At 43.6% G+C, this 25,058-nt stretch overlaps 1 protein-coding gene across 2 annotated transcripts; it reads left to right on the top strand.

Annotated features, from left to right (window-relative positions):
- The first annotated feature begins 460 nt into the window (after nt 1-460).
- Nucleotides 461-23,525, top strand: LOC122940959 (transmembrane protein 248-like). 2 transcript variants are annotated; one of them, XM_044297906.1, is made up of 8 exons: nt 461-638; nt 3,889-3,964; nt 10,396-10,572; nt 11,710-11,995; nt 16,332-16,482; nt 17,596-17,779; nt 21,893-22,036; nt 22,826-23,525. In XM_044297906.1, exons 3-8 carry the CDS (start codon nt 10,411-10,413, stop codon nt 22,844-22,846), a joined length of 948 nt encoding a protein of 315 aa, XP_044153841.1. In that variant the 5' UTR covers nt 461-638; nt 3,889-3,964; nt 10,396-10,410; the 3' UTR covers nt 22,847-23,525. The 2 variants fall into 2 exon arrangements, with proteins under 2 accessions (XP_044153841.1, XP_044153840.1); XM_044297905.1 differs by lacking the exon at nt 3,889-3,964 and having other exon boundaries at nt 463-638.
- Nucleotides 23,526-25,058: the final 1,533 nt, after the last annotated feature.

The raw sequence follows: 25,058 nt of genomic DNA on the forward strand, positions 1-25,058 counted from the left end.
CTTTTTGGGGCTCTGCAAGTGGCCACCCTAGTAACCATGGAAAGGAGCAGTGTATAGTGGGATGGAAAAATGAATCCAGCCAGCAAAGGAAGCAATATGGACAATCACAATACATTAGAAAGTGGCTTGTATTAACGTCCTCTACAAGATAAATGCAACTTACTGAAGTGAGACAACCCCTTTAAATCATAATTTCCCTTCATTGACTTCAATATAAGTCTGGTTACATTCACATTCATTTCTCCTATAATTTAGGTTACGGTAAACAAGCATATACGTATATATACATGCCATACGATTTCTTGTTGTAAAATATTTATTTTCATTAAAGTTATGCTTGGAGAAAAAAAAAAACAATACTAAAGAAGCTGGACCGCCATTGGCTGTCCTTATCTGTGTTTTGCTCACAAGCAGTGTTGTCAATAAAGCTAGGTTGCTGTGAAACAAACAGTCGAGGAGGGGGCGGAGCTTTATGTGACAGGTCGCCTGCGTTACCTCCGGAAACAGAAAGTGAGGAAGTGAAGGAGAACGGAAGAGAGTGCGGACACAGCCAGACATGACCGAGCCCGGGGCCCCGTGTCCGGCCGCCTGAGAGTGGGAACCGGGGGACAGGCTGACACCAGGGGGCGCCCTCTCAGGTGAGCGCCACGGTTCCGTCTTTTTGGGCCGGCCCTGGGGGCAGCCTCCAGTGACCGGGGGGTGGTGTGTGTGGGAGGCCGAAGCTGCAAAGCTGTCACTTGTCCTGAGACTGGCATGTGACATGGATGGCATCACCTATAGCCCAAGGACTTGGCGCCCATGGATGGTGGGGGCATCAAGAGACTTATGGGAAATGGTGGGCATAGAGCTGTGCTGATACCAGGCATCATTGCATAAATCCTCACACCCTCTATCCTGGGGATCTGTTCTTGGCTGTATCAGTGCCTAGCTGAGTAGGTTCACTGCTCACATGGGCAGGGGGCGACTGCCGAAGTTTCTCCTCTAGTACATGATGGAGCTGCCATGTTATGTGGACTCCTAGAGGAGAAGGTCCAGGTCCACACTGTGTCTTACTGATTGGTGGAGACGGATTTGCCCTAATGTGTCCTGTAGGTCGGCTGCAGGTCACTGCCAAGCATCCACCTCTCTGGAGACACGGAGATGGCTTCTGTCCTCCAGGTGATGGGTCTGGCAGTGATGGCTTCTATAGAAATCGCCCCCAAATCATAGGCACGGGCCTGGAATCCCTGGCGATGTGCAGAGGCAGCGTGTGACCTGCACAATCCTGTGTACGGCATAAGACTCCACCAGGGAGGTGGGAGGGTAGAGTTATATGTGAACTATCAGGCATGCAGGATTGCGCTATCATTTATTATTTACTTTATGCATCTATATAGCGCTGACATATTCTGCAGAGCTTTACAGACCTCATCACTCACTGTCCACAGTAGACCTCACAATCTAAGTTGTCCTTGGTTGGAATCGACCCCAGCGCTGCAAGGCAACAGTGCTAACCACTGAGCCACCGTGCTGCCCTGCCTGTATCATAGCAGCCCATCTAGAAATACATTGGCAATGGGATTAGCCCCGGCTGCAGGATGTGTTCAGGCCTGGAGCCACAGGTTGTCTGCTTATACCTTCACATGCATCATGTCTGTAGAGCTGCTGTCGGGGCCCACTGGGCTATGGGGGATTCATGGCAGTCTATGTAGACCTGCTATCTGAGGGTAAGGTAGAGCCCAGTGAGACACATTTATCCAGGGGAACAGATCAGGGGGCATCTCTAAAGACCGGTGTGGCCTATGTAGGGTTGCATCGGGTATTTAAATTATCAATACTTTTGTACGCGGATCGATACGATACCGACACTACTGAGCAGCCTACTATCAGATAACATGGCGCGCGCTGCTCTCAGAGCGCGCCATGTTCTCCTCAGCAGCATTGGATGGAGTTGGAAGCGATCCGTGGCAATTAACCCCTCAGGTGCTACGCTTGAGGGGTTAATTGTAGGGGATTACAGCGCCTTGTCATAGAGGCCGAGTATGTGATTCTGCCTCTGGCATGCGCAGCCTATATTTGAATTAATGGGTTAGTTATCTTCATTGGTGGCGCAGTGCGCCCCCAACCCCCTAATATTATAATCATTGGTGGCAGTGGCCACAGGGTCCCCTTCTCCTCATTGGTAGTGCAGTAGCAGTTTCTGATCGGAGCCCCAGCAGTGTAATCGCAGGGTTCCGATCGGTTACCATGGCAGCCAGGACACTACTAAAGCCCTGGCTGCCATGGTCAGCTCCCTGCTGCTGTGTGCACAGAGCACAGGGCAGCAGGGAGAGTGTGAGGGCCTATTCACCCTGATAGAGATCTATTAGGGGGAATAGGACAAGGATGAAAAGATCTCAGGTTCTAGCTCCTACTAAATAAAAAGTAAAAAATAAAATATTAAATGTTTAAATCACCCATTTTCCCCATTTTACATGTAAAATTACATAAACTATAAATAAATAAGCATATTACATATCGCCACGTCCGAAAAAATCCAAGCTATTAAAATATTTAAAAATCTCTCCTATGCGGTGAACGCCGTAACAGGAAAAAAATAGGATACGACTGTTCTATTATGGGCCGGACGTTTCATAAAATATGGAATCCACGTGTCTTTTTTTTTTTTGTGTTTTTTATTTTTCACGAATGGTATTTAGTATTGCAATACTTTTTTATGGTATAAAAATTGAATCAAAAGTTCTAGTCCTATGCCGGTGTTGATCTAGATTTATTAAGAAGCGCAGTTAGTATATTGGGTGTATGTGTGCCCTCTGTGCACCAGGAAGTCAGATCTAGATTGCAGCTATAAAGTGGTGTGTGTTTTTTTTTTTTTTTTTTTTTTTTTCTTGTGAACGAATAGCCTTTTACTGTGGTTGGAATTTTCTGTTTTAGTTTTTGGCATCGTCTGCTGATTGGCGCGGGTGTTGGATCTGATATTGAAAACCTATCCAGATGTAGGTCATCAGTATCAAAAAGGTGGGAAACCACTTTAAAAGTCTTGTCTACTTTATTCTACTTTATTCATATTGATGAGCTATTCTCAGGATAGGTCACCCACATCAGATCGGCGGGGGCCCGACACCCGATCTCCTATGCCTCCGAGCTTTAGGCCTCATGGACACAACCGTGAGTTTGTGTGGATCGGATTTCCCACTTTGTGCCGTCTGCATCCATATGTCCATTCCGTGTCCTATTCTTGTGTATATGGCTCCTGCGCGCTGCCATGTGCGTGGGCGTATTAGGCTCCTGGACGGATCCAGCCACCCATGATGTATATACTGCAGAGTTTCTGAAGTGGAATTGCTTGTGGAAAATCTGCAGCATTTACAGTAGTGGCATAAGGATAACATTTTCACAAACGCATTCTGGACATTTTCGGCAAGAAAATCCACACTTTTTTATTGACCTGCGGCAGGGGCTATTTATCCTGCGCATTTCTGCCATGGTTTTCACCCTTTGCAGTGCAGGGGGTATAATTTCCGCACACCAAATCGCAGCAGGATACGTGCGTTTTCTGGCGAATTAATTCCAGATACCCTCTGGATTTTCCAATCTGCAGTGGACCTGCTACATGTAATTGTGTAGACTCCTGCTATAAATCAGTGTGAAATATTCACTTGCTTTTTGCATTTTTTTAAACTTGCTTTAGATTTCTGATGGTGCCAGAGAGTAACCGCAGCCCAGCGTGGCATATCGTCTGATTACATTGGCGCTGTACTCGTTAGATTAATTGCATGACCCAGAAAACAAATAGCCAAGTGCTGAGGACGTATTGCCAGCGCTCCAGCAGATGTGTAATGTCACTTCCTGGACAGTTAGATTTCGCCATATCCTCATGTCTGCCTCCCTTCCCCCTCCATCTTTCAGATTTCCAGATCTGCAGCGCTCTCTGATATCAGAACGACGCCCCTCAGAAAGAAACATACTGCCGGACGCAGAGCAGGTGGGACACGACGTCAGATGCAGACCGCTATATGGGGGGGGGGTGAGCACAGGTGCAAACACTGCTAAGCAGCATTTAGGGTCCCACCCCACAGTGTACGTGGGCGCATGCACCCGATCTACCCGCTCCTGCTGCAGCTATCAGATGTGGGATTTTACCGCAAATTGTGTGGCCATTGCTTGCTGCAGGCTTGGCGGCATAGGGTCAGAAACTTGCCCTCCATTGACGAAGGTGGTGGATATTTGAGTGCGCACAGATAAGGTTCACACTTTAGTTATTTGGTCAGTGATGGTCAGCCAAAACCAGTAGTAAAGTCTACACAGAGATAAGGTATAAAGCCTCCTGCACACGAACGTGTGCTGCCCATTGCCGTATTGCTGGTCCGCAATACACGAACACCGTTCCGTGTGCAGACCCGTTCACTTCAATGTGTCCGTAAATCCAGAGACGTGGAATGGAACCCTACGGAAGCACTACAGAGTGCTTCCGTGGGGTTTCGTCCAGTACTTCTGTTCCCGCAATCAGATAGGACATGTTCTATGTTTTTGTGGAACGGTCGGATCTTGGACCCATTGAAGTGAATGGGTCCGCGATCCGCTGTGGCTGACCCATGGTCGGTGTTCGTGCATTGCGGCCCACAGCACAGCAAGGGGCAGCACACATTCGTGTGCAGGAGGCCTAATGGAAAGATCTGCTCCTGTTCTGTGTTTTTGACCTGAACCCGGTTTTGGCTCACAGTAACTGATGGAAATAACTGAAGTGTGAACTCGGCCTAAGGTGTCTGTAGGGTACCGGTTACCATGTTATATCAGGAAGGCCTCCTAACACTTTGAAAGTTTTTGTGTATGTTGAAGGTATGACAAAAACCCACCCATACCTGCCCGATCCAGCACTGTTATTTTCATTATTCTCCTCTATGTAACTGAGCGGAACAACATAAATAAATAGCGGTGTGTGAACTGGGCCGAAGAGGGGAGTATTTATGTAGGGGACCATGTCTGATCTGAATAACAGCAGACAATTATAGCCAAGTGATAATGTCCAGTCCAATATGGCAGATCTGCCCTGTTCTTTATCACTTGGCGCGCACGCACTGCCTCTATTTTATAGATAGTGGTGGGCGACTTTCAACTGAGGAACCTTTCCATCAGACCATATGATTCCATACTAAAGATCCACCACAAAGTACAGTATAATATATGTAATTGGGGTTTTATAGGCCGCATATTCAGTGGACAACTGGCAGTGGATCTTGCGGATTTAGTCTGCCTTGTTCTGTGGCATCTGCACACGGCCTAATGATATCTGTACAGTGGCTCAACCACATCCAACCATGGATGGTCATTGACTTTAAGCATGAATTGCTGGATACAATGTTTGTGCTACCAGATAAATTGTGCTTTGTACTGTACTTTAGATTGGGACTATAGTAAAACATTGGTCATGGTGGTTCAGATGCAGAGGTAGAACCCATGGAAACGTGGAATAGAGAACGTTCACGTCACACGTAGGGTATCATCTCCAATATCTCAGTGATGATTTTATTTTCTCGGCAAAACAAGGGGGGGGGGGCGGTGGGGGAGCGAGCTATCTACAGAAAGATGGGAAGGTCTACTCCCTGTTTTAAGTATATTAATGAAGCCGATGAATTTAGACGGTCATGCCCCCGGCTACTCATGTTTTGGCCAGATCTGTGGACACCGCATAGGGAAAGGACACGTTGCAGAAATGTAAGCAAATTAGCCCTGTTAGCTGAACAATGTTAACAACTGCCTTGAGCTAAAGTACACAAAGTATGAAGCAAGGCCAGAGGCAAGGATTATTGTAAGACGTGTGGCAGAATATATGTAGAGAACAAGTCCTCTTTTGTAATGACTGAGCTGAAGAAGCTTCTGCTTGGAAAAATACCATATACACTTGTCCTTCTGGACCCTGAAAATCCCCAAATATTGGTCCGGAGCAAATATTGTGTGTACTGCGCTTACTAGAGATCTGATCTGGACTAATGTTTCCTAGGACAATGAACCAGCTCCAAAAGTTAGGAGCTGGCAGCAAGTGACTTACAGTAGGCAGAGTTCACACTTCAGTTATTTGGTCAATGATTTCCATCAGTGATTGTGAGCCAAAACCAAGCCTCCTTTACCTTCCTAATCTCAGTAGTCACAGCAAGCGTCCTTCAGCATCCCCATCCCAGTAGTCCCAGAAAGCCTTCTTAGGCCTCCCAATCATAGTAGTTACAGCAAGCCTAAGGCCCCTTTCACACGGACGAGTTTTCCGTGCGGGTGCGATGCGTGCGGTGAACGCATTGCACCAGCACTGAATCCTGACCCATTCATTTCTATGGGACTGTGCACACGAGCGGTGATTTTCACGCATCACTTGTGCGTTGCGTGAAAATCGCAGCATGCTCCTCTTTGTGCGTTTTTCACGTAACGCAGGCCCTATAGAAATGAATGGGGTTGCGTGAAAATCGCATGCATCCGCAAGCAAGTGCGGATGCGGTGCGATTTTCACGCATGGGTTCTAGGTGACAGTCTATTCACTGTATTATTTTCCCTTATAACATGGTTATAAGGGAAAATAATAGCATTCTGAATACAGAATGCTTAGTATAATAGTGCTGGACCATGTGATTGGAGCATGTGATCTGACATCACCTCAGGTCATTCAGTCCACAGCTAAAGAACAGACCGGCATCTACGCGAACAAGAGGAGAAGGTGAGTTAACTTTTTTATTATTTTTAACCCCTCCAGCACTATTATACTAAGCAATCTGTAGTCAGAATGCTATTATTTTCCCTTATAACCATGTTATAAGGGAAAATAATACAATCTTCAGAACATCAATCCCAAGCCCGAACTTCTGTGAAGAAGTTCGGGTCTGGGTACCAAACATGCGCGATTTTTCTCACGCGAGTGCAAAACGCATGACAATGTTTTGCACTCGCGCGGAAAAATCGCGCATTTTCCCGCAACGCACCCGCCTCTTATCCGGGCAAAAAACATGACGCCCGTGTGAAAGAGGCCTAAGGGAAGTCTGCTAGTTCTATTATTTGCACAGGGGCTGGGTGGGTAGAAATGACTAGCTTCAGCAATGATGGAGTGAAGATGATGGTTGCTTGCACCTTGAGAGATGTTATATCCGGCAGGATGTTTTCACTAAGCTTCTGCATCCGCTCTAGTTTCCTTTTTGCCTTTATTGTTCCTCTGCCTGCCAGGATCACATGGATTTTGTGGTCACCCCTTTTTTTTTATTTTATTTTTTCATTTTCGTTCTACTCCCAGCCTTTCCAAAGCCATAACATTTCAATTTTTCCATTGACAGAGCCATGTGAGGGCTTGTTTGTGCAGGACAAGTTGCACTTTCTAATGGCACCATTTACAGCTGCATACAATGTATCGGGAACAAAAATTCTAAATGGGGAGGAATTATTATAAAAAATAAATAAAAAATTGCCAAAATGCTATGGGTTTTGTTTTTAACGTGTTTCCTGTGCAGTAACACTAGGGCTGCAGCTAACTATTATTTGAATAATCGATTAGTTGCCGATTAATTTCTACGATTAATAGATTAATCGGGAAAAACGACAAAATTACAAAACAGAGAGGTTTATATGATCTTACTTGAAAAATTATGTTCAAAGGCCATATTAAAACAAATTGTGGACGACACTATAATGGGGGATCTGTGGACGACACTATTATGGGGGATCTGTGGACGACACTATTATGGGGGATCTGTGGACGACACTATTATGGGGGATCTGTGGACGACACTATTATGGGGGATCTGTGGACGACACTATTATGGGGGATCTGTGGACGACACTATTATGGGGGATCTGTGGACGACACTATTATGGGGGATCTGTGGACGACACTATTATGGGGGATCTGTGGACGACACTATTATGGGGGATCTGTGGACGACACTATTATGGGGGATCTGTGGACGACAGTATTATGGGGGATCTGTGGACGACACTATTATGGGGGATCTGTGGACGGCGTAGTTAGAGAGAGGGGGATCTGTGGACGGCGTAGTTAGAGAGAGGGGGATATGTGCACTGTTATGGGCATAACAGTGCACAGATCCCTTTCCTCATAACAGTGCACAGATCCCTTTCCTCATAACAGTGCACAGATCCCTTTCCTCATAACAGTGCACAGATCCCTTTCCTCATAACAGTGCACAGATCCCTTTCCTCATAACAGTGCACAGATCCCTTTCCTCATAACAGTGCACAGATCCCTTTCCTCATAACAGTGCACAGATCCCCCTCCCCATAGCAGTGCCATACACAGACCCCCCCTCCCCATAGCAGTGCCATAGACAGATCCTCCCCCCTCCCCATAGCAGTGCTATACACAGACCCTCCTTTCCATAGCAGTGCCATAGACCCCCCTTCCCATAGCAGGTTGCCATAGACAGATCCCCCCTCCCCCTTCCCCCTAACAGCCCCGGCCCCGATGCTTGCATCTTTATTTTACCTTTTTACAATGACGCTCCCGCTCCTGTAACAGCCAGGCAGAGCGGACGGCGGCGTAACGTCACTCAATCACGTGACGCGCCTGCTCCGCCCACTTCATGAATGAAGGAGGCGGAGCAGGCGTGTCACGTGAGTGAGTGACGTTACGCCGCCGTCCGCTCTGCCTGGCTGTTACAGGAGCGGGAGCGTCATTGTAAAAAGGTAAAATAAAGATGCAGCGACCGCCCGCCCGCATAGCAACGAATCGGCGATTATTCGATAACTGGATTAGTCGACAACGAATCCAGTTATCGAATATAATCGATTACATCGATTAATCGTTGCAGCCCTAAGTAACACTGACTTGTTACTTTCATTTTGCAGGTCAGTAGTATTACAATGATACTACATATGTATAGATTTTCTTGCGTTTTAATACTCAGCCATTTTGACTTTATTTTTTCAGTTTTTCCGTTTTCCATATGGGATAAATATTTTTATATTTTAATAGTACGGACATTTTTGCATGTTTTTATTTTTTAATTGTTCATGTACTTATATTTTTATTTTGGAGAAAGACAGGTGATTAGAATTTTTACATTTAAAAAAATATATTTTTTAATAAAAAAAATTATTATTATTTTTTAAACAGGGGAACTATAACAAGCGATGATTAGATTGCTTTCCTCATAAACTCCAATGCATAATTCTATTAGAATTACCCTAAGTTCCGAGCCCTGATATAGGACCTAATGTATGGCAGCCTCCTGTCACTCTGGAGGGCAGCGGCTGCCGCACACTGCATCCAGCTCCCCCGATCCCGCATAGACATGTGTTTTACAATTATTAGATGAGAATTAGAGATGAGCGAAGCGACTTCGCATGCTACATCCAAAGTCTATTTGCTAAAAACATTTGTTATAATACTGTACGGAGTTTCTTCTGCGTACAGTATTAGAATGTATGGGCTCCGATGACCCTAAGTAAGTTATTCACTTTGTTAATTATTACAGTGAAAAAGCTTGAAACCGAACTCTGCTTCGTTTCCAAGGTACCACTCAGAACAAAGCCAAGTTCGGTTCCAAGTTTTGAAGTGTTTTTACTGTAATAATCAATTAAAGAAGTTATTCAATGAATTCTTGCGCGACATCGTGAATAACTTACTACAGCTCACCTGAGCCCATACATTCTAATACTGTACGGAGACAAATCTCCGTACAGTATTATAACAAATTTTTTAGCGAAGCGGCTTCAGGGGTAGCATCTGAAGCTCGCTTCACACATCTCTAATGAGAATCTTTGGTTTAAAGGGGTTCTGCAGTTTGTTTAAACTCTGGATAGATCATCAGCAATTGACCAGCGGGGGTCCGACACCCGGGACCCCCACCTATCAGCTGTTTGAGAAGGCTGTGATGCTCCAGCAGCGCCGTGGCCTTCTCACTGTTTATCGCAGGCCCAGTGACGTCACGACTAGTATCAACTAGTGTGGGCGGGGCTAAGCTCCATTCAAGTGAACAGAGCTTAGCCCCGCCCAGACCAGTTGATACTAGTCGTGACGTCACTGGGCCTGCGATAAACAGTGAGAAGGCCGTGGTGCTGCGGGAGCGCCGCTGCCTTCTCAAACAGCTGATCAGCGGGACCCCCCCCAATTAGATGCTGCTGATTAGATCATCAGTTTAAACAAACTGCAGAACCCCTTTAAGTACTTACCTCCTGGTCTCGGCGTTTGCACAGTGGATCATCTGCTCCAGTATGTTTGCTCCCACACTCCAAAGACAAACTGATAGGGAGTTTAGATTGTGAGCTCCATTGGAGATAGCGAGTGCTGAGTGCTGTAAAGCTCTGCGGAATATGTCAGCTCTATATAAATGGGTATATTAAAGATATGTGGTATATACATTTATATTGCCTCATCTAGGTTATCATTGCCCTAGTAATCTAGACTTATATTTTCTTTCACAGGGCTTCTATATCACAATGTTTCTGAATCTGCATCCCCTGGAGAACCTGAAGTCGTACATCAATAGTCGGCCCCCTCTGGTGGTCTTTATGGTCAGTGTCAGTGGTATGGCCATAGCTTTCCTCACGCTTGGCTACTTCTTCAAAATGAAGGAAATTAAGTCCCCCGAGATGACAGAGGTACAGTGTTTTTGCTGGGAACTATACTTTTCAATACTTTAAAATGTAATTCTTTGATAAATTTCCACTGCAGATTTTCCATCAAAAGCCACATGTGTTGGAATTCATTGGGGTAACAGGGGAGTAACTATAGGGCACTGGGCTGCAAGTATGCCTTATAAGAAAATAATGGGGTTTTACCAGGCCATTACCACTTCTAGGAATGGAGATGTGGCAGTACATGTGCGTCTCTCTTAAAGGGCCGACCCACGGTGGAGATCATATTTACCTGGTTCCTGCCACGGAGTTCGGTCTCTAAGGCTGGGTTCACACCTGAGCGTTTTACAGCGCGTTCCTACGCGCTGTAAAACGCTCAACAAGGAGAAACCAATGATTCCCTATGGGAATGGTTCACACTTGGGCGTTTTACAGCGCGTACAATCGCGCTGTAAAACGCCCGACGCTCCAAAAAGTACATGAGCGACTTTTGGGGCGTTTGTGGCCATAGGACACTGTAGTGAATCACACAAACGCGCGTTTACTATTACAAAAACGCGCATAAAAATGCGCGTCAAAAACGCGCGTAAAACGCGCGTTTGCGCAACGCTCAAGTGTGAACCCAGCCTAAAGCTCCTGGGCCAGCTCTTCCGCCCCCTGCTGCACTGAGATCCACATCTATTGACGGGAGTTAGGGACATGTGAATGCTGCAGCCAATCCCAGGTCGCAGTGGTGAAGGGATTCTCTTGCGTCACAACAACTGGTTACGTGATGCAAGGGAAACAGGTTTCCACTGTGGCCTGGGATTGGCTGCAGTGGTTACTTGTCTTTCCCCGCTGACTGATGTTTATCTCAGTGCAGCAGGGAGCGGGAGCGATTGCCTGGGAGCATTAGAGACCAAACCTAGCAGCAGGGACCAGGTAAGTATGATCTCCACCGTGGGTCATGCACTCTGGGAGGTCTATATGACTCTTGGATAATCCCCTTTAATTTCTGTGGGGTTGCACAGCTATTTTTGGAAGTCCTGTAAGAAGTGAATAGAGAAAGTCACGCATGCGTGGCCAGATCTGCAGTGCAGAACAGGGCCGTAGGTTAATATGATCATGTGTTATATGATGTAGTCGGATTTATGAATGTATTGCATGTCTTGCTGTCCACAGGACTGGAACACGTTTCTCCTGAAGTTTAATAACCTGGACTTTTGTATATCTGAGAATGAAACGTTGAAGCATCTCTTGAATGACACAACACCACCAGAGAGTACAGTCACCACTGGCCAGGCCCGGTCCTCTACACAGACGCCGCAAGCCCTTGAGGACACAGGACCTATAAATATTTCGGTAGCTGTTACCTTGACATTGGATCCCCTGAAACCTTTTGGAGGATACTCTCGAAACATCACTCACCTGAGCTCCACAATTATTGGCCATCAGATTGGTCTTTCAGGTATCCATAAGACTATTTGTTGTTTGAGCTTTTTGTTTGTCTAGTACTTGTAGCCATCAACATGGCTGCCGAGATTTGGTTTGTTATGCCCCATACACAATGTTAAAAAAACTAAACAAATAATTTTACCTTTTTAAAGTGTACATTAAAGAGTCACTGTGCTGCAATTTCATTTAAAGGGGTTGTCCAGGTTCAGAGCCCGGACATACCCAATATTTCAATTGTATATAGGTGATGCTCACCGGAAAAACTGGAGCCCAGCCCCCTGTCCACTAGGGATCGAGCGATTATCGGTTTTACCGATTATTATAGGCCAATATTCCGGATTTTGAAAGTTATCCGTATCGGCATCTATTTTGCAGATAACGAATCGGGAACAAGGATCGCGCTGCTCTCAACAGCACAGGGGAGAAGGAAGCAGTGTCTCCCTCCCCCCCCCTGTGCCGCTGCTACCAATGAGAGAAGGGGAGGAGCTATGGCCACTGCGCCACCAATTAAGATAACTCTCTCATTAATTAATATACAGGAGACGGGAGCTGGCTGCAGAATCACATAGCCGGCTCCCGACCTCTATGACAAGTAGCTGCGATCTGCGGTAGTTAACCCCTCAGGTGCTGTCCCCGAGGGGTTAACTACAGCGGATCGCAGCTACCGCTCATAGAGGTCAGGAGCCAGCTATGTGATTCTGCAGCCAGCTCCCGCCTCCTGTATATGAATTAATAAAAGTTATCTTCATTTTATATACTGTCCCTTTAAATGTGGAACTCACGCATAAAAAAATATACAAAAAAAGCAGCTTTCAACAATGATGGTTCTGGGAGTCTGATTACTGGTATTACTCAATGTCTTATCTTTATCATACACTTCACTGTTGATATATTCGTGGTACACTCTGTTGTATACTTAGATTTAGTCCGTATTGCGGGGCTGGCTGTTAGATTAGCATGCAGGTAAATACACTCAGTGCGCTCTGTTATAGTGCGACTTGTTGTATTAGTTTGCGGTTAGATAGACATGCATACATATTTGCTTTGTGTTACTCACGGTTACAGCTGATATAGGCGCTCCCTCTATTGCTTGTTTCGTGTACAGCTTTCGGCTGCACTGCTTCTCAGAGCGTGTCTTCTAACGCATGCGTAGTCTGTTTCCTGGAACACCAGACCCCGTACATGTGTCTTTGTACACCAAGATCTATCTTCATTCACACTGAAGATGAATTTAAATAGGAAAGAAGAATAAAAAGCTAAAAAACAAAGAGGTGTAGTATAAGATAATAGACGCGCCGCAGCCTAGCATTGATGTCTCGTGCATACTCTGCCCCCAACCCAATCATAAGAAACACAAAGATCTCCAGTTCCGCATCGAGTCCCCTTGGCATTAGAGGGGAATTCATATATTTTTTTGAACTCGCATCTAGACATCTGGGATATAAAGTCTCCTCCCCTCCAATTTTCACCTACTGATTCGATGACCATAAACTTTAGTCCCATTGGTTCACTAGCATGATATATTTTAAAATGGTTAGCCAATTTGTGTTTTTCATATCCCTTTTTTATATTATTGATATGTTCTGCAATTCTCATTTTAGAGGCCTCTTTGTCCTCCCTACATATTGCTTCTAGCATGGACATTCTATTAAATATATTACAGACTTACTATTACTGTACAAGTCAACATCTCTTATTTCCCATTTGAAATTATTTACAGTAGATTTTATGTTTGTTCTTCTCTGAAAGTTAGTTTGCTTACAATTTTGGCAACGTCCGCATAAAAACAAAAAACAAAAACATTTGGAGTCATCCAATTATCCACACTGCTTTTTGGGCTTTACAGGCTAGGGCAGCGCTAAAGGCCGCATATCAGTGCCTGTGACTTCAGCGGGCTCACTGCTGGGCAGAAGCCTCCGCCTGGCAGCCCGAAGAAGAGCCTGGTACGTCACTGGAACTCCACAAAATGCCTTTGCCCTGCGCGATTCAGCGCAGGGCAAAGGAGAGCATCGGAGCATGAACTGCTCCGATGCTCTTGTCAGGGGGGCTGCCGGGGTGAAATTCTGGGTATGTCCAAGTTCAGCTCTGAACCCGGACAACCCCTTTAATAGAGAATGGTGTAACTAGCATATTTCTAAATCGCTTCATATAAAAATCTGCCTGCATCCACCTGAAAAAAGCTGTTGCATCATGGCCACTAGGGATCTCACTTCCACCTGAGTTGCAGTCCACTGCCTGTTGTCAGGCAAGATCTTTCCCTGGTAATAGAGACTCAGAAAATAACGGAGAGAAAGTGGGAGACGTGTCAGAGCTGGCTGAGATCTGAACCTGATAGAAGAACAGTTTCTACTTTGCTTCTGAACATCAGAGGAGCCTCCTGTGTGTCAGTAAAGCCTCATGCAGACGTCCGTGGCGCACACTGTCCGTGAGATACCGGACTGGCATTGCAGGAGTGCATGGCGTCATAGCAACCAATGACTCTGTGCGCTTCAGCAATGCCAGTCCGGTATCTCATGGACCGTGTTCCACGGACGTCTGCATGAGGCTTAAGTGTGATTAACCCTCCTGATCTGTTCTGTGAACTCCAGAGCTGAAAACAAACATAGTGGGAAGTAAGCAAAGGATGTCAAAGCAGTACAGTGCTGGCAGAAGGGAGACACCCCCTGCTTCTAAGTGAAATGCATCCAGCTGAGCAGCTGAAACTGGGAATAATACAATTGAAAAAAGCATTATGGAAGCCCAAACAGAAAACAGTTAGAATTGTACAAAGAAGCACAACCATAGTGCACCCCTTTTATTAAAAAAAATAAATAAAAAATAACTCAGGTACCGTATGCTGTACGTTTTATAGAAGAGAAGACAAGGGAAAAGTTTGTATTTTTGGGTCCATTGCTATGTGATCTACACTGATTGAAAGGTCTTAGGGATGCAACCACAATCCTGAGAATGAAGGGGCCCTGCTGTGCAGTGGAAAATGTGAAGGAGACAGGTAGGGATGAGTGAATAGACTTCGGATTAAATATCCAAAGTTGATTCGCATAAAACTTAGTTTCAATACTGTACGGAGCACTTACAACCAAACCCAAGTTCGGGAATTTTTTTTTTTTTTACAGTAGAAATCAATTTATGAAGTTATTACGAGAAGTCTCGAGAGACTTCGCAAAGCAATAACTTCAGCTCATCGGACCCAATATTTCTAATACTGTACGGAACTCCTGCTCCGTACAGTATTAGAACAAAGTTTTATGCAAATCGACTTGGAATGTTTCATCCGAAGTCGATTCGCCCATCCCTAGTTATATTGAAAATTAAGTATTCAACGATGGCTATGTAGCCATCAATGAAAAATGTGGGCAATCTAATGATTGCCAGTTATAGTCACCCTGGGTGACTTAAAAAAAGTAAAAAAAAATAAGGGGGTTTCCTTAAAAGAAAAATACTTAACCAATAAAAATAAAAAAATATCATGGGCATCGCCGCACGCAAAAATGCCCATACAATAAAAATATAACAATATTAATGACATATGGCAAATGGCGTAACAGAAAAAAAAACAGCCAATTCGCCATTTTTTGTCATTTTACCAATATTTTTTTTTTTTTTTTATAAAAACCGATCAAAAAGTAGCACACACTTCACAATTGCTATCGCCCTGCAAAAAATGAGCCTTCACACAGCCCCGTACACTTGACTACAAAAAAGTTATAGGGGTCAGAGTATGGTGACAATTATTCTTTTTTTTTTCTCAAAGGTTTTAATATAATTTTTATTAAAATGAAAGAAAAACTATGCAATTGTGGTATCGTTGTAACCGTAGTGACCTGGAGAATGAAGATAACGGGTCAATTTTACTGCATGATGTACGGTGTAAAAAATAAATAAAAACTTTCGTCAGAACTGCGTTTTTTCCAATTCTACCCCATTTGGAATTTTTTTTTTTTTTTCCACTTCCCTCTATATGGTTTGCAACTGTAAATGATGACTTTAGAAATTACAACTTTCCTGCAAAAAATAAGCCCTCATAAGGCTATGTAAACAGAAACAAAATGACTATGGCAATGCGGTGAGTGAAAAATGAAAACGCAAAAATGGAAAATTGCAGGGTCCTCTAAGGGTTAATTTTCTGACAAGGGCTTAGACTGTGGGTAAATAGGCACAGTATGAGACATTGCTAGGGTTCATTGAGCGGTCTCCCCGATTTGAACCTGCTATCAATCTTCCTGTGTGACCTTTTCTTTTTATTACTCTTTGAACACAGTGTGTGTATATATATATATATATATATATATATATATATATATATATATATATATATATATATATCCCCTATTTTTATTTTACCTTCTAAGGCAGAGAGTCCCATGAGGAGATGAATATAACCTTTACTCTGCCAGCTGCCTGGAACTCGGATGACTGTATTCTCCATGGACACTGTGAGCAGGTGGTATTTACCACATGTATGACTGTAACGGCCATGAGCAGCGTGTTCCCCGTCACTGTGTAAGTACCTTATTAGTCCTTCTTCTTTCTCGGAACCAGATACATTTCATGGTCTCTTCATATGTAAGGGTGTTCTACACCCCACAGGTTACACATTTTTTTCAGTCTCTCCTCGGTCTTCTGTGCATTCCAGGACTGTACAGTGACTGACATGAGACTCCAAAGATTTCCGATTTGTTACTTCCCCACTGCTGGATAGTTAAAGGAGGTTCTCCGGGAATAAAACGAAAAATTATAATTATTGAAAATACTTTATTGTTTTACTATAAATATAATCCAGATACCTTTCATTAGTTATAATGGCTTCTGTTTGTTTTCAGGGGCAATAACATGGCCGCCGTCCTACACAGTCCTACACACAAAACCTGTCCTAATTACACAGCAGGACAAGTTACTTCACAACACTGAGCTACAGAGCTTCCTCATCCTCCTCTCCTACTTGTCAGGGATTATGATCCTGAATACAGCTGATAAGATCCTCGGCTGAATCTCTGTAGGAATGGAGTTTGTGAGGAGATGAGATGAGGATGGGGCTAATGAGCATCAGCACTTGTATGCAGTCTCCATTACCACAGCCCCACATTATCACAGTCTGTCCTGTCCATCATCTCCATACTTCATGTCTCCTCATAAACAGGATCATAATCCCTGACGAGCAGAGAGGAAGACAAGGCAGCTCTTTAGCTCAGGGTTGTGAAGAAACTTGTCCCTCTGTGTGATTAGGACAGGTTTTGTGTGCACTAATAGGGCGGCAGCCATTTTATTTCTGCTATTGATTGCTCCCCAGACAAAACGAGCCATTATAATTAATGAAAGGTATTTGGGATTATATTTAAAATAAAGTTGTTGTTATTATTATTTATTATTATTATATTTTTTTCCATTTTCTTAATTCCCAGAGAACCCTTTTAAGAGCTATACTTAGATCCCCCTTCTCAAATTATGGCACAGTTTCATTCACATACTGTTCACTCATTAGAAACTGATTAATCACATTTCCAGAATGCTCTGTGCTGATTTTTATTTTTACACTTTATTGGTCTTTTAGAAATTGGATGGATAAAGAATTTTCATCGCATGCCTTGTAATATTAAGGTATTGTTTCTGTTTTAGACAACCGCCTCATTGCATTCCTGAAACCTACAGCAATGCCACCCTGTGGTACAAAATCTTCACCACTGCTCGAGACTCTGGAACGAAGTATGCCCAGGACTATAATCCCTTCTGGTGTTATAAGGGAGCCATTGGAAAGGTGTACCATGCTTTAAACCCAAAGCTCACAGTTATTGTTCCAGAGGTGGGTATATGATTTAGAAAGACCCACAACAAACATAGGACTAAATGCCGGTCCCGGGTGGCTAGGGTTACTGGAACAGCCCAATGGGCAGGCCCTCTGCTGCTTCCTTAACTCCCACTGAAGCGAATGGCAGTTACGCAAACAGCATAGCAGAACAAGCTTTGTTGCTTCTGTAAGCCCCGTTTACACGGCGGGTGCGTCCTTTCTGCCTCCTATACATTTCAATGGGTGGCAGCACTTAGAATCGCTGAACGGCAGCTTATAGCCGCAACCGTGCTGAGAAAGAACATGTCCGTTCTTGTGTCAACTTTAAGCTGCCGCTCCAATCCTCAGTGCTGCCTCCCATTGAGATATACAGGAGGCAGAAAGGACCCGGCTGCCTGCAGAATTTTGGCATAGCTATCTGCACCGAAATTGCAATAAAACCTGCCGTGTTAATGGACCCAACTCTGGGAGTTACGGAACCAGTGTAGCTGTTCTGCTACACTATTTGTGTAGCTCCCATTTACTAGAATGGGAGTTGCAGAAACAGCAGAGTGCCTGCCTGTGCGGCTGTTTCCGTAAGCGTGGCCACCTGGGGCCGGTGCTTGGTTGCATCACGCCGTGGAGCAGTGTTATGTGAGTGAAGCGCTGACCTTAGTAATGTCTCTAGCAGCAGTTAGTATTTTCTAGAGAAGTAGTTCATAGTTGTGCAAACAGTGTTTTATGGTGAAACACTTCAAGGAAGTGCATTATTAAAGAAAATCTGTATGTTTAACGCTTATGGTTCATTAGGCTGAGCCTCCAAATTGTTAAAGGTTTCTCTATGTAATCTATCGCCAACATCTCCTCGACTAGAATTGTGTGGATCAAACGGCAAACTCATAGTACAGAATTCAATTTGCGTCATCGTTTATTCCTGAGAACACGGAAATGCACTGTAAGGGTCCATTCACACGTCCATATGTGTTTTGTGGATCCGGACACCGGCACATGGACTGCACATCGCTGGCACCCTCATAGAAAATGCCTTTTCTTGTCCACAATTGCGGACAAGAATAGTAAATGTTCTATTTTTTTGCGGAACGGAAGTGCGGATCTGCGGATGCGGACAGCACATTCCGACATTTTGTGGACGTGGAATGGACCCTTTAGTATTATTCTGTGCTTGGAAGAACAAAGGTAAGGGGATTGTGTAGATTACTTAGCAGATTGCTGATATTGAGAACACTCCTAAACCCTGCACCATTCATGAGCAGCACCCTCTGACTACCATGTAAGCTCTGTCTTGGCATTGGGATACACTAGGTCTGGTCTGGCATTGCTGCCGCAACACCGGAGAGGATGATAAGCCTGGTCTCGTGCTCAAACACAAATCTAGGTAGCCTTGGTTCAACAACATGGATTTTAACCCCTTAAAGATGTTTTCCAGGACTATTATATTGCTACAAGCACTGGACCAACACATGTGGAGTGGATGGGTCTGGTTACTGCAGAACTGGACTAAATAGATTTTTTTTTTTTTTTTTTTCTTCTATGATTTTTTACATTCACATAACCCATTGGAGGGCTTGTGTTTTTTTATGGCACTATTTAATATATCTTTATATTGAAAAAAATAATTGTGGGGTGAAATGTTTTTTTTTTGAAAAATCATTAATTTCACCATTAGTTTTTTCCAGTGTGTTTTTACGCTACGGCGTTCACTTGCATATAAAATGATGTGTTAAATTGCTACAATTACACTGATGCCAAATTTAATGTTTCTTATGCTTTACTACGTTTACAACTTTGAATTTACATTTTTGTTGATACCATTGAGGTATAGAAGACCTTTTGATCACGTTTTATAAAAAAAAAAATTGCGGTGGGTGAAGTGGTAAAAAAACAAACAAAAAAATATACTATTTGGGCATCTTGATTATTTTTTTATTTTTTTTTTCTGTTATGTGTACACCGCACAGAATAATTTTTTTTTTCAGCAATTAGATTATATATTTTTTTAAAATACTTTTTAAAGACCATTTTTTAAAGGGAACTTGCGCTATGCTGTCCTCACTGAGCGCAGCATACTCTAGTGTCATGACCAAACATCTGATTTCAGCAGTCTGTCACTTCGGGGATGGTAGTCAGTACTTTTAGGCTAAATGCACACGATCAAGATTGCGTGCGGATAATCCGCACCGCAGGTCATGTACATTGTACTCTATGAGAATTTGAAATTCTCAATGCACACGTTGCTGATTTTTTTTCCGACCTGCGGTACGGATTTTAAAGTCCATAGCATGTCAATTTATTTTATTTTTACTGACCGGATTTTCTCTATTCACTTAGTAAAATACGTACCAAATCCGCATGCAAAACCGCACCAATTGATGCGGATTGACCGCATTGATTTGCCTGCGAACACTTGCGGATTTCAGTGCAAATTCTCCGCACATGAATCCTGAACATGTGCATGTACCCTTAGAGTATCCTGCAGAGTGCACTAGTGCTGTGAGGAGATGAGTTTGATAAGGCTTATTGTCCCCCACCTCTGGACAGGTTTTTTTCCTATTGTGCATAGGAAAGTAACCTGCCACTAATTGTCCGAAGGCGGGGGAGGGTGGGGACAGCGACTCTCATCGGACTCCTTTTACTCTCCATGCTGTAATATGGTGCAGGATTTGGCATGTCAATACTCTAAAAGTACTGACTGCCATCCCCAAAATGACAGACTGCTGATATGAGTGCAATTTGGTTGAACACTTCATTTGCATTATACCAATACAATGCTGCCACCTAGTGGCCTGTCCTGGTATAGTCATCTAATAGGCACTGAATCCTGCTTGAGGCTTCAGCCTATTAGATCAATGTAACAGGTTACCTGTTCTCAGCCGAGTAACGCTGTTACCGGAGTGGAAGTGCGCGACTTCCGCTTCTGGACTGCGCTGATGCCGTGGTCAAATGTGACCACAGCATCTGAAAGGGAAAATGTTTGATCAGCCTTATGGCTGATTGCATACATGTGCTGCGGGGTCTCTGCTGTTTAAAATGGCAGAAACTCCCCGGCTATGGCACCCGCTGCACGTGCGAGCGGGCGCCATGTTTGGGGATTGGACTTCAACTGTACATGTACGGCGGAGGTCCTTAAAGGGTTAAAGGGGTTATCCTGGAAAAGATCATGCTGACCTATCCTCAGGACTGGTCATCATTCTCACATCGGCGAGTCCCTGCACTCCTGACGATCAGCTGTTTCGGGGAGCTCTGGTGAGTGCTGCAGGCTACTGGCAGCTTTCCAAGCACAGCTCCGTATAGTATATACATAGTATAGCAGTTGCGCTTGTTATTGCTGCACAGTCTTATTGTCTTGAATGGACTGATCTGCAACTAGGCCACTTGGCTGAGTTACGGTGACGTCAATGGCCTAGGAAGAGGCTGCCGCGCTCATGCAACGATCGGACTCTTCTAACAGCTGATCAGTGAGGGTGTCAGACTCCCCACAGATCTTATGACCTATCCTATGGACAGGTCATCAATATCTTTTCCTGGATCACCCCTTTAAGGAGATTTTTTATTTATTTTATTTTTTTCTTTTGCCCAGCACTTTTTTAATGGTAGTATGGTAGTTGAGACTGGATACATGGTATCTAGCTGATCGATGGTCTCCAAGAATCAAGGTATGGTATGAAAATTTTATAAATATTGTGCCCAAACTCCCGACGACCGTGTATTTGTAATATAAAAAAAATCCATGTTTATATCTAAATTGTCTACATACTTTTACTGAATTTGGACAAATGACTATTTTGGCTTTGGTGGTGGCTGCAGGGGAATTGTAGTAGTACATATCAGCCAGTCACATGAATGTCCTACCATTTTAGTACATCGAATTCTGGATCCTCCAGAGTGGGGACATCTGTCATGAGTTCTACAATGTCCATATGCCTTAACAGTGCAGTATATGGTCATTTTGAAGTCTTCATTAGCAGATTTTTTTATGTAAACCCCATGGTTATTTGGTGGTCACCACAGTATATCCCTGGAGACATACTCCTATCCGCAGGCAAATTGCAACTACAGTTTTTTTTTTTTGTTTTTTTTACCTATACACATAGTTTACTTCTAAACTCAGATTTTCTTCTTTCACAACAGGATGACCGCTCTCTTATTAATCTGCATCTGATGGACACAAGTTACTTTCTATTTGTGATGGTTATCACCATGTTCTGTTATGCAGTCATCAGGGGTCGCCCAGGCAAGCTGAGGCAAAGCAACTCTGACTTCTGTCCTGAAAAGGTATTTCTTATATGTTCTGAAGTGTTGACAACCTTTTAAAATGATCAAAATGCAGCAAAAAAAGCCTAAGGGTGCTTTCACGCTTCCATTAAAGTTTTCCGGTATTGAGTTCAATCACAAAAAACGGATCAGTTTTATCCTAATGCATTCTAAATGGAGAGCATTCCGTTCAGGAGGCATCATTTCAGTCCGTCTTGCGTTTTTTGGACGGAGAAAATACCGCAGCATGCTGCAGTTTTCTCTTCGGCCAAAAATACTGATCACTTGCCGGAACGCTGGATCCAGCATAAATTTACATTCAAGTGTATTAGATCTGGATCCATCTCACAAATGCATCTGTTTGCGTCCAGATTGCCTGCCGGAATCCTCTGCCGCAAGTGTGAAAGTACCCTCACACGGTGATGGAACGTTTCACTTCTAGGGTACGGCAAAATAGCGAATTTCATCCCAAGCGTTGCAAAGGGTGAAATCTGCAGTGGAAGTCTGCAGCATCCATTCTGTGGGTTTAAAATCCGCATCACAGGTCAGTGTATGCCGTGGATCTCTTTTTCTACAGTATGGATACGATTTCTTAAAATCGCATCCACATTGCTGGTACTGTAAAACAATGTGGATTTGCCACATGCAAATTCTCAGCGTATCCATCAAGGTTCCATGAAAGGCAACACTCAGTGGCTTCCCCTGCTGTATGTAAGAGGCAAATGAATTTTAACTTGACACCAGACACCACTTCAGAGCTTACGTTTCTCCCAGAAGGCCCTAAACGGACTTGTTTCTTATGTTTTGCAGGTTGCACTTTCTGAAGCATAACCATCCCTCCTTTACCATCCGTAGATACAACTGGAGTCATTGCCTGTTGACGCCACCAGGAGAACGTGTCCTGAGTCCTTCTAGTAGGGGGAGGGAGGAACACACAATATTGCAATGTTGGTTTCTTCCAACCAAAGACATTTCAAGTGCCTGTAATTGATTTGTACATATTTATAAATGGGTACATTTGAGGAAGCTTGGTGCAAATGTTCTGCCTTGCAGGAACTTTCCTTTTGCCCCGTGTACCTGTGGACTTGCTGTCGTTTCCTTGTGTAGATATGTTTAGTGGATGTTTCTAGTCACAGTGCGAGTTGCCTGATTGGTGGGTATGTCTAATGAATGAGATCCTGATCTCAAGCAAAACTGCACTTTTTGTTTTCAAAATCTGGGGGGAAAAAAATCATTTGTTTGAAAGGAAGAAATATGGCTGCTGCATGGAGATGTGTACTGGTAGATCTATATTAAAAGCATCCATTCTTCATGACGTGTCTGTTTTTCGATTTTTCTATATCCTTGGAGTATCATTCTGCTGATTTGGGAGGGAGGCATCTCTGTCTAATTATCATGCTAAATATCCTGAAATGTTCGAGACCTTGAGATTTTGTGTTCAAGTAGGGGAATTGGCAAGATGCTGAGTGAGCAGACATTGTGAAGTGAAAATAAAGCTAATCTGCTCTGATAGCGCTGTCTGAACTTTTATTGTCAGTAGTTAGGCTACCACGCACATGACCGTATCCATTTTAAAGTCTGCAACCTACAGATCTGCAAATTATGGATACGTTCTCTATGCAATCAGCATTTTTCTCAGTCGCATTAATAGAAATGACTGGTCTTGTCTGCAAGAGCATGTTCTATAATTTCCAGGACGGACATATGGATGCTAAACCAAAAAGATAAATGGGTCTGTGTGCGATCCACAAAAAGTGCAGATCCAAAATACGGTTGTGTGCATGAGGCCTTACTCTTAGGCTTTGTATGGTGTTGTTTTGCATCCATATTGTCCAATGAATTGCCTCTCTGTGGGATCCCCTAAAAAAGAGACTCTGGCATCCAGTTTGAGGTCTCTATGAAAGTAATCTCCCATGTAGAACGCAGTAGAAGATTCATATTTTTCTTTATTTTAAGCTGTGTTGGGTTTAACAATAGACCATAGTTCTTCAAGCATACCTTCACTTTGACAAAGCTTGATCAGTGGTGTCTGGATGCTGAGTCCTTCACCAGTCACTGAAAGGAAATGCCAGAAGTGCTCAGCTGAGTGCAATGTCCCTTCCGCAATGTTAGGCTCTCCTCAGTGTAGTATCATTGAAAGTATGTGTAGTATCATTGAAAGTATGAGTCTGTACACGTTCAGCTCATGTCTTTGAGCAGAGCCAATGAAAGCCGAATGGGCACAATTCTTAGATGAGTGCCTCTTCCCCCTTCTTTTATGAGGTATACATCTCTGAAACTTCAGGTATGCTTTCTGGTTCTTCATCTTCCACTACAAGGAAGGATCTTCTGGTCCCTTATCGTTCACTACACCACAATCTTACTGTCAAGTTATCTTTTGGTAGGTGATATGATGGTTATTTTTCTTGGATGCATCTCATGTAGTTTATGGGTCTTCAAGAGAGCAAGCATGATACTAATCATCAGCTCTTAAGAATAGACCTGCCACCATAGACCATTTGCTGCATATGTTCCACACCATTTGCTTTTTATTCTTTTAGGTTACTTTTCCATGAATCATTCACAAACGCTTCAGTTTATTTAGGGTTTCATATTTTTGTCCCTCTTATTTTCTTTGGATGCAGATAGCCAGAAGCCATGTGGCCTTCTGGTTTATGAGGAATGAACTTTGGTTTTCTGACTAAAGCTATCCCTGGTACTGTGACTGCTGCATTTCAGTTCATATGTATTGGCTAATAAAGAAATTCGATCACGATGCATTAAAGCGATGGAACAAAATATTTTCTTGAGTAATAGTTATTACATATTTGTCATCTGTGCTACTTTATCTATTGCCTTCCTCTGCAGATAGTTCGGTGTAAATTTCTTTAAAAAACTTCTAGAAAATCTTTTCACCTTTTAAAGTCAGCGGACTTAATTCTACTGTTTAATAACCTGCTATTAACTATCCATATTGCTTAGAAATACACTGTGAGCAACCTATGTGTGCTCTAGACTCTTTTGAACATGTCTTGTTTGAAGGAGGCCTAGAGTGTTTATATAA

Source organism: Bufo gargarizans, chromosome 6, assembly GCF_014858855.1.
Source record: "Bufo gargarizans isolate SCDJY-AF-19 chromosome 6, ASM1485885v1, whole genome shotgun sequence".
Classification (NCBI taxonomy): Eukaryota; Metazoa; Chordata; class Amphibia; order Anura; family Bufonidae; genus Bufo; species Bufo gargarizans.

Coding starts and splice junctions, on each gene's coding strand:
- LOC122940959 (XM_044297906.1), top strand. CDS start 10,411: ATGTTTCTGAATCTGCATCCCCTGGAGAACCTGAAGTCGTACATCAAT. Junction 11,996..16,331: donor CCATCAGATTGGTCTTTCAG/GTATCCATAAGA, acceptor TTACCTTCTAAG/GCAGAGAGTCCCATGAGGAG. Junction 22,037..22,825: donor CTGACTTCTGTCCTGAAAAG/GTATTTCTTATA, acceptor TATGTTTTGCAG/GTTGCACTTTCTGAAGCATA.